Source organism: Solea senegalensis, unplaced genomic scaffold, assembly GCF_019176455.1.
Source record: "Solea senegalensis isolate Sse05_10M unplaced genomic scaffold, IFAPA_SoseM_1 scf7180000016108, whole genome shotgun sequence".
Lineage (NCBI taxonomy): Eukaryota > Metazoa > Chordata > Actinopteri > Pleuronectiformes > Soleidae > Solea > Solea senegalensis.
Genome location: NW_025321595.1, coordinates 32410 through 42169, shown reverse-complemented (window position 1 = coordinate 42169; position 9760 = coordinate 32410). Strand labels below are relative to the sequence as shown.

Genomic DNA, 9760 nt, shown 5'->3' with positions numbered 1-9760 from the left:
AAAATCACTGATTTTCTCTATGGGCTCTGGTGTGGGAGAGTGAGTGGTTTACAAAGTTCAAGTTCCTGTTGTCTGTCTCACAGTGAGATAAAGACGTGGACGTGTGTGTCTTAAGTACCTCCTTCCTCTGGTGAATCCAGGCAGTGCCACTGTGGAGCGCGAGGGTCTGACGGCGACGCTGGTGAAGGACATGAGGAACTACTTCCAGATCAGCCCCGAGTACTTCTCCATGCTGCTGGTGGGGAAGGACGGCAACGTGAAGTCGTGGTATCCGTCGCCCATGTGGTCCATGGCCATCATCTACGACCTGGTGGACTCCATGCAGCTGCGCCGGCAGGAGATGGCCATACAGCAGTCGCTGGGCATGCGCTGCCCCGAGGACGAGTACGGCGGCTACGGTTACCACCAGCACGGATACGAACACGGCTACCAGGACGGCTATCACCAGGGCTACGGCTACTAACTGCTGTGTGTGTGTGTGTGTGGGGGGGCTAAACTGAGAGCACACACACGTCAAACCTGTACGTCTCGTGTCCTTTAACGTTTGCTAGCACTTAGTGGAAGCTTCCACAGCGAGTTTATGCGGCACAAAATATGCTGTCGTTCTAATCACTTTAAAGGGGCAGTTTGGGATTTTTTGAGGTAAAACTCTGATTTTAGCCACTTAAAGGTTCACTCTGTCACATTCACCAGGGTTTATGGGCAGAAAATAGATACATATATAAAGAAATAAATATAGAGTCCTTAAGTGTACAACAGCTTTAAAATAAAAGTTGTTTGGTTTTCACAGCCTTAAAATAAGCCTTTTATACGAGGAATATCACAGACTACAGCTTTAACATGAGGCTCGCCTGATTAAAATGTGTGCACTACTTTAAGAGCATGTTGATGCTTTTACTGAGCTGTTTCAACAGGAAACTGACGTTTGGGACACTTTATTAAATTGCTCACTGTCCCACACCAAACCCCATAGAGAAAATCAGCGTTTTTAGCCAGTAAGGACACAGGTGTTGTTGATCCACTGCTGCCTGAGGCTTGAAGGTGATATTTAGTAAAATTCTGTGGTTGAAATCCTTTGTTCAGATTGACCCGAGTGACACAAAGTGACCACACGAGGCAGCAGCAGACCAGCAGCTCCTGTGTCCCCGCCAGCTAAAATCACTGGTTTTCTCTATGGGGTTTGGTGCAGAGGATTACAAAGCAACACAAACCTCAGTTTCCCGTCAGAAAATGTTGTGTAACAGTGAGATAAAGACGTGAACATGTTCTGAAGATGTCGTACACTTAAAGTAACCCACTCCATAAATCCTGAACTGTCCCTTTAAGTGGCTTTAATCATGGTTGATGAGTTATGACGTGGACAAGCCTGGAGGTTCAGGGATCTGATGTTTACTTCCTGTTTGTGTGTTTTAAACAGAGTTTTGCACGTTGTTGTTGTTATTGTTGTGTTTTAAATGTTTTATTTCTGTAAATCTTCAGGTCAAACTCACATCATCCTCCTCCATGTTCAGGCACAGACTTTTATTTTGTAGATATCAGGCTGATGCAGTGCAGTTATCAACCTTTTTTATTTTATTTTGAAGGAAATAAAGAAAGCGGTCACATTATTTTGTAAAGTTTCCGTTTCTATAACACGTTTTTATTTATACTCTTATTTTTTTTTGTCCCAGTATGAAAATAAACGTGGTCTCTGAATTGTTAGCAGTGAAGCTACAGCTCCACCTAGTGGTCAAATAAGGGTACATACTCCCAGTTCATGCTGTTCATGCTCTATACTGAACATTACGGGATGTAATTTGCGTATTTCTTTACATAAACACAAATATTTTGCTGTAAAGTAACTTTGTCATGTGTGGATGAATAAAGTCAAATTAAAGCAAACTAAAGAAATAACTCTTATAAGTTTCTCTTTGACTTTAAATAAAAGCTCAATTCAGCTGAAATATGTACAAAAACATGCTATAAAAGCAGAACTCTCTTTTCTCTTCACTATAACTTACTGTTATTTAAAAGAAGTTTGCTTTTATTGATATATTTATTCACAGTTTTATCTTTAAAAACAAACAAACAAACATTCATACATGTTTATGGCACAAATTAGTCCACGAGTGACAGGTTTAAGGCTGTGTGGGTTGTTGTGTATTTTTTGTTGTTTGTGCTTTGATTAATTCACATTTTGGAGGTCAAAAATGTTTCCATTCATGGTCCTGGCTTCAGACTGTTGTGTATTTAAAATGACACACTGTGGTGTTTACACGAGAGCTGCATGAATTCATTATCATTATTATTATTCTAATAATCACCTCCTGAGTTAATCATTAAAGTTTTCGTTTACTTTGAAAACAAAATAAAAAGCCAGAATTCTCACTTAAATCGTGGAATTCTGGCTTTTTTCTCTTTCATTTTGTTTCACAAATGGGGCTCTGATCGTCTTCTGCAGATTTCAGCTGAAAATCTTTGCATTGTGTGGGGATGTCAGACACTTTAGTGACATTTAACACTTTCTTCTGACCAAAGAACTTGTTGTTGTAATGGGAAAATAATATAAGAGATTAAATTCCCTGCGTCGTGCTGGTTTCACACTGGCTGCGTGTTTCTGTTTCACACAGAATTCATCTTTAAACATCATTAAACATACTTTAAAAAACTCTTAATACTCGTCTGTATTTAACTTAGCCACGAAAGTGCAGATTTCACAATAAAAGCCTGATTAGATAAATATGAATGAATAAGGGAACAGGAAACTGAACTTTGTAAACCACTCACTCTCCCACACAGGAGCTGCTGGTCTACTGCTGCCTCGTGTGGTCACTTTGTGTCACTAAATTAAGTCTTAATGAAATATTTCAAATGCCGAATTGACAAAACCAGACATTAGCCCTCAGTGATGGAGGCAGCAGTGAATCAACAACTCCTGTGTGGTTTGGTGTAGGAGAGTGAGTGGTTTATAAACTTCAGTTTCCTGTTGGAAAACTCTGTCTCATGACAACATAAAGAGATAAATATGTTTTTTTTATTATTATTTTGTAAGCATTTAATTGTTTTATTGTTTTTATTAATGATGTTTTGAAGCTACTTTCTGTCATTTTCAGCTTCTTAAATGTGAATATTTTCTACTTTCTGTCATTTTTCAGCTTCTTAAATGTGAATATTTTCTACTTTCTGTCATTTTTCAGCATCTTAAATGTGAATATTTTCTACTTTCTGTCATTTTTCAGCATCTTAAATGTGAATATTTTCTACTTTCTGTCAATTTCAGTTTAAATGAATATTTTCACTTTCTGTCATTTTTTCTGCTTCTTAACACGTGAATATTTTCTACTTTATTACTTTTTCAGCTTCTTTTAAATGTGAATATTTTTTCACTTTATGTCAATTTCCAGCTTCTTAAATGTGAATATTTTCTACTTTCTGTCATTTTTCAGCTTCTTAAATGTGAATATTTTCTACTTTTCTGTCATTTTCAACCTCTTAAATGTGATTTCAGCTTCTACAATCTGTCATTTTTCAGCTTCAATGTGAATATTTTCTACTTTCTGTCATTTTCAGCTTCTTAAATGCTTCTTAAATGTGAATATTTTCTACTTTCTGTCATTTTTCAGCTTCTTAAATGTGAATATTTTCTACTTTCTGTCATTTTCAGCTTCTAAGCGAATGAATATTTTCTACTTTCTGTCATTTTTCAGCTTAAATGTGAATTTTCACTTTCTGTCATTTTCAGTTTAAATGTGAATATTTTCTACTTTCTGACATTTTTCAGCTTCTTAAATGTGAATATTTTCTACTTTCTGTCATTTTTCAGCTTCTTAAATGTGAATATTTTATACTTTCTGTCATTTTTCAGCTACTTAAATGTGAATATTTTCTACTTCTGTGATTTCTCGGCTTCTTAAATGTAAATATTTTGTACTTTCTGTCATTTTTCAGCTTCTTAAATGTGAATATTTTCTGCTTTCTGTCATTTTTCAGCTTCTTAAATGTGAATATTTTCTACATTCTGTCATTTTCAGCTTCTTAAATGTGAATATTTTCTACTTTCTGTCATTTTTCAGCTTCTTAAATGTGAATATTTTCTACTTTCTGTCATTTTTCAGCTTTTCTCGTTCCTTTGTTCCATTTGACAAATAATTCAAACTGAATCATTTTGTGTTTGTGGACAAAAGCAAGACATTTTGTGGACACTGGACATCCTTGTGTCTAAAATAATGTTGAATATCTTTGGTTAGTCTGAGGAAGGCAGCCATTTTGTTATTTGGGGAAAACCCTTTTTTTTCTGTTTTTGTTGACCTTTCCTATTCTCTGAACTATGACGACATGATGATGTGAATGAATGAAAATAAAGGGACACATGTGAAACCAGCCTGAGACAGCGCACGGTCGAGTAAACACCAACATTCACAAGAATATAAGTCTGAAAGTCACCTGCGTTCAAAGAGCTGCACCTTCAGCAGGAATGACACGAGGATGTGACACTGAGGCTCCTCCCACTGGACCGTGTCGTCAGCAGCGCACGCACGCACACACACCCACACACACACACACACAGCAGCCTTCAGCGCCTGACAGGAGTCAGACTGTGTTTGTCCACTGAACGTCCAGTCGCACAGACAGAGTGGACATGTAACAGTGTGGCGGACAGGAGGACATTCAGCAGAGAAGACGCTCGTCCTCCGTCCTGTCCTACAGAGACTCCTCCTCAGACTCACTGTCAGAGTTTGGCTTCGACAGAAGCTCCAGCTCCTCGCCGTCCTGCAACACACGGCGCGATCGTGGTGAATGTCACAGATCAGGGTTTGTTTTTTAAAATGTCAGTTTAAGTTTACGACATCTTTAGAACACGTTCACGTCTTTATTTCACTGTGAGACAGACTTTAACAACAGGAAACTGACGTTTGTGAACCACTCACTCTCCCACACCAAACCCCACAGAGAAAAACAGGAGCTGCTGGTCCTCTGCTGCCTCGTGTGGTCACTTTGTGTCACTGAGGTAAACGTGAACAAAGGATTTTAAAAGCTGAATTCAAGAAAACAGGACATTTGAACTTAGTGATGGAGGCAGCAGTGATCAACAACTCCTGTGTGTGTGTGTGTGTGATGTTAAAATCACTGATTTTCTCTATGGGCTTTGGTGTGGGAGAGTGAGTGGTTTACTAACAGTTTCCTGTGTGTGTGTGTGTGTGTGTGTGTGTGTGTGTGTGCGCGCGCGCGTCTCTCACCCCTCTGGACCTCTCAAACACCTCCCCGTTGATGACCCTCAGCTTCTCCTGCTGCAGACTGTACTCGGGGTCTTTGGGTCGGCTGGCGTTGTAGATGAAGATGGACAACAGGACCACGGGCGCCTGCAGGAAAAAGTCCAGCGAGGGGCGGAACTCAAACAGGAAGTAGGAGAGCGCGGCGACGAGGACGGTGGTGACCTGTCCCGTCAGCACGTGGAACATGTTGTCTCTGAACTTCAGGATAAACGCCACAGACAGACCCAGAGCGGCTGACGGGACACAAGACAGTGTCTCACGTCTCAAGACTTCAAAACTATATCTTATCATAGAATTATCATTTTTAATAAAAGAAATGCTCATTTAGCCAATGAATAAACTTTATTTAGGTATCATTTAATCAGAAATGACAAAGAATATCTTTATTTAGTAATGTAGCTGCATTTAAACTAATTATTTTAACTGATTGTTAATCCATAAACACGTTTATAAACAAAGAAGAAAAACTGGCTCAACCTCAGGGATAATTCCCACTCTGCTTTATCTCATTTCTTTGTTTATCATGAGTTCAAATGTTTATTTAGCTGCTAAAATCTATGTTTTTTCATTAAAAATGTACAAATAATATGAATGAATGGCAAAACCTATTCTTTGTAATGTTAATACCTGCAATAAAGTCTAAATGTCCAATATATGAGATATCTTTCAAAATAAAGCTGTTCTGTTTCTCTGAGCTCAGGGATTTATTCTCTGACATAAATGTTCATTCTTCTCACAGTGACTATTAAATATTGTAAATTAAAAGAAAATGTACAGTCATGTGTGTATTTAGGTTGTTTACAGTCGTTAACGTTAATTCTAAATAACATCTGGTGTGTTTTATTCACATGAGTAAGAAACAGTGAAATGTGCATAAAAATGTGGTCAAATAATCACGTTAAAAACGGAGTATTCCCACATTATTATATGATGATTCCATGAATGTTTATATAATATCATATTATATTTCTATTTTGTATTTTATTGTTAATTATATTCATATTTCATACTCATCAATACTTGGTTTTGTTGCTTTTTGTCTCTGATTCTTTTCCTGTTGTAACAAGTGAATGTGGGATTAATAATCTGATGTCATCTAATCTGAAAATGCTCCGTGTCTGTGACTCACCAGTGACCAGAACCAGAGCCAGAGAGAAGACGTTGTGTCCGTGCAGGAGGCCGCAGTGAGCCGTGAGACCTCGCGCCTCGCTGCCGAGCCCCAGGGTGAGAGCGTTAAACACCACGCCGAAGCCGTATCTATGGCAACCAGGAGGAGGAGGGGTTACAGAGAGGAAGCTGTGTCTGTGTGTGTGTGTGTGTGTGTGTGTGTGTGTGTGTCTTACAGTTTGCTGTTCTGGATGAAGATGCTCTCCGTCAGCTGCTCTCCCTCTTTGAGGATCTTCTCGTTGTAGATGTTGGCCATGGACGCGACGACGCACTGCAGCAGCAGCAGAACGTGACCGACTCCGAAAGACCGCAGTCTCCCCGCGACACTGTCGCTCCACGCCTGGACGGACGCAGACGACGACCACGACTCACTGACGAGACGACAGGAGACGACAGGAGACAGAGACGTCTCCTCACATTGTTCTTTAAAATCAATTTATTTAAAACACTGATCAGAATCATGGAGTGAATAAATCACCTGCTGCTGTTCCTCATCTGCTCCAGCAGCTGCGTGTAGAGCACACAGGAGTTGGACGGGGTGGACAGGGCGTTCAGGTGGACGCGGTGGACAGCGCCGGCGCTCTGGCTGCTTCCCGATCCCGTCGTCAGGGACGCGATGGACAGGAAGAGGACCAGTAACGCTGCCCACTGGACCCAGGACAGACGCCGCCTGGAGGACAAGACCAGGAATGCTTTGTTTACTCATTTAATTTAATTTAATTTAATTTAATTTAATTTAATTTAATTTAATTTAATTTAATTTAAACGTCATATCGTTGTAAAGTGACTTACTTCAACACAACTCTGAAGAGCACAGCCGTGGTGAGGATGACAAAGTTAGAGAACAACACTGCCATGGCCTGGAGAGAAGAGGAATCACAGGAGCTCATGTTTTATGGAATCTACTTTTAAGTCATAGACTTAACTGCTGGTCCTCTGCTGCCTCGTGTGGTCACTTTAGCTTAAACTGACCCTTAGATTTTAAAATGATTCACTTAAGTTGGCATTGATTTTATGAGGTGAGACTTTTACTGAGTGGTTAAAAACAAACACTTCTCCAGTATCTCCACTGGTAGCTAAGTTTTCACTATGAATCTCACGGCCAACTTCTTGCTGCTTCTTGTCTGTGTGTAAAACAGTGACTTCATGTGCATCATAAAACAACGTTTCAAAATAAAGCTGAATAATGAACCCTGAGAAGTCATTATTTAAAGAATACTGCATGTTGTTTGAGTTGAGAAAGTTGTATTTCCTTATGTTGCTGGCGTTTACTCACAGGCTGAATGTAGGTGAGCACGAAGAAGATGATGAGGTTGTCTAGAAAGTAAAGGAAAGCCGGGACCGCCCACTTCAGGGAGCTGAGGAAGGACGAGAGCGAGGAATAGCCCAGTTCTCTGCAGGATCGTCCCTCTGTCCAAACAAACAAACAAACAAACAAACAAGACGAGTTCACACAGACACGTCACACACATCAGCTGTGACATCCGACGCAGCTGTGACATGTGACGCTCACCTCGCACTATGACCCTGAGAGACATCACCAGGCAGAAGAGGAGTTTGATGGCCTCAGCGAAGAGATTGACAGACGCAGGCAGGAAGTCGTACTTGTTCTCTGTCAAAGACAAAAACACGACGTGAGGCTTTCACATGTTTGCTGATGTGAACAGAAACATAATAAAGAACTTCATCCACCTGCATTCGCAGAGAACCTGAGCAGCAGGATGCGACTGGTTCCCATGGTGACGCAGCCCAGGCCCAGGGCGAGGGTGTAGGCCGACGACCGCGAGCACAGCGTGGGGCAGGAGCGACCGCGCTCCATGGCTGCTCAGACCTGCAGGAACACCATCAGCAGCACACACAGGCACAAACAGTGACTCCACCAGACTATCTGGATTCAAGAGGATTATCTTCATCATGAATGAATATTTCTGTTCTTTTCTTCATTAATTGTTGAAGTTGTCAAAAGAAAATGTTGAACAGTGTTGATCAGTGTTTGTCAAACCTGGAAATGAGATTTAAAAATCACAGAAAATCAGAGAAACTTTAAATTATTATAAATGCTTCATTTATTATCAAATTAATCAAAATCAAGAAAATAAAATAAATATATATAATATATATAAATAAAAAAATCAATAAATAAAATCAAGTTACACTCAATGATGGATGGACGCAATCCTGGTGAGGGGAGGTAATCCCGACACAAAACGCTGTTTTAAAGAACATTATTCCACAAATATGTATGTGATTAATGGTGAATTTCATCATACGTTAAAATTCTGTGATATCACTTTTTAAAAATCTACTTTTCCTCATTTCTATAATGATTATATAATGTTTATTTAACTTTGAATGAGGAGTAATACATTAAAAGAAAGGAGAAATAAAATATTTTAAATTCCATTTCAATAAAATTCAAATAAATCAGCCATATAGGAGAAGACAATACAAATGTATTGGTTGTATGAGTTAATGTAAAATAAAATAATAAAGTGTGTCTTTAAAAGTTCACAACAGCAGCAGCTGTGAGTCATTTTTAACCAGACTGAAGACATAATCCGATCATTAACCAGATTCATGGATAATCACAGGTGATTTTCGCCTGTTTTTTATTCAGATTCAGTTTTTAACCTGTTCTTTTTACCTTTATTCAGTCAGTGTTTACACACGAACTGATGACGTGTGTTAGCAGCAGAGTGTTAGCACAGTTAGCTTCAACAAACTCCTCGTCCAGTGAAAACAACACGCGTTTCCTCTCACGCGTTCACATTAATGTAAAGATAAATGTTTAGAGAACGTATTAAAAACGTAAAAACTCACACAGACTCACGTGTTTTTCTCCGTTTTCAGCGACAAACACCTGAAGCATCCTAATGTTTTTACTGCTGCTGCTGCGGCACTTGTTCTTCCGGGTTCTTGTGCGCAGGCGCGGTGACGCAGTCTGTTTTCAGGTTTCCCGCCTCTGATTGGCGAAACTTTAAAAAAATAAATGTAAATAAAATAACGCTTCATTTTGGACAAATATTAACACGAAGAGACGAAAGATGATAAAAATGAACACAAAGATGCAAAAATAACCTAAATTCAATAAACTTCACAACAATTCAACATCATTTACAGTAATTTAACTTTTAAAGCAAAAAAACTAAAAGATAAAGAGACGACAATTAACCTGAATGACAGTTAAGATGACGAATAACCACAAACAAATCATTAAGAGACATAAAGTATCCCATAAGATACAGGAAATTACAATAACATGACCATAAAGATGCAAAAAAAGAACCCCAAGCATCACTGCAAAGATTTTGATTTAAACTCAATATACTTGACAACAATTC

At 39.2% G+C, this 9760-nt stretch overlaps 2 protein-coding genes across 3 annotated transcripts; one reads left to right on the top strand and one right to left on the bottom strand.

The window, feature by feature from the left end:
• Positions 1 to 80: 80 nt before the first annotated feature.
• On the top strand, positions 81 to 1899 carry LOC122762816 (coiled-coil domain-containing protein 80-like). Its single transcript, XM_044017986.1, has one exon. The coding sequence runs from the start codon at positions 191 to 193 to the stop codon at positions 461 to 463; it is 273 nt and encodes a 90-aa protein (XP_043873921.1). The 5' UTR covers positions 81 to 190; the 3' UTR covers positions 464 to 1899.
• A 2344-nt stretch (positions 1900 to 4243) lies between these two features.
• slc35a5 (solute carrier family 35 member A5) lies at positions 4244 to 9325 on the bottom strand. Of its 2 annotated transcripts, none has more exons than XM_044017990.1 (10): positions 9240 to 9325; positions 8112 to 8250; positions 7933 to 8031; positions 7696 to 7829; positions 7212 to 7279; positions 6898 to 7089; positions 6596 to 6790; positions 6382 to 6509; positions 5217 to 5485; positions 4244 to 4749 (listed from the first exon to the last, which is right to left on the bottom strand). In XM_044017990.1, the coding sequence occupies exons 2-10, from the start codon at positions 8236 to 8238 to the stop codon at positions 4681 to 4683; spliced, it is 1281 nt and encodes a 426-aa protein (XP_043873925.1). In that variant the 5' UTR covers positions 8239 to 8250; positions 9240 to 9325; the 3' UTR covers positions 4244 to 4680. The 2 variants fall into 2 exon arrangements, with proteins under 2 accessions (XP_043873925.1, XP_043873926.1); XM_044017991.1 differs by having other exon boundaries at positions 9250 to 9325.
• Positions 9326 to 9760: the final 435 nt, after the last annotated feature.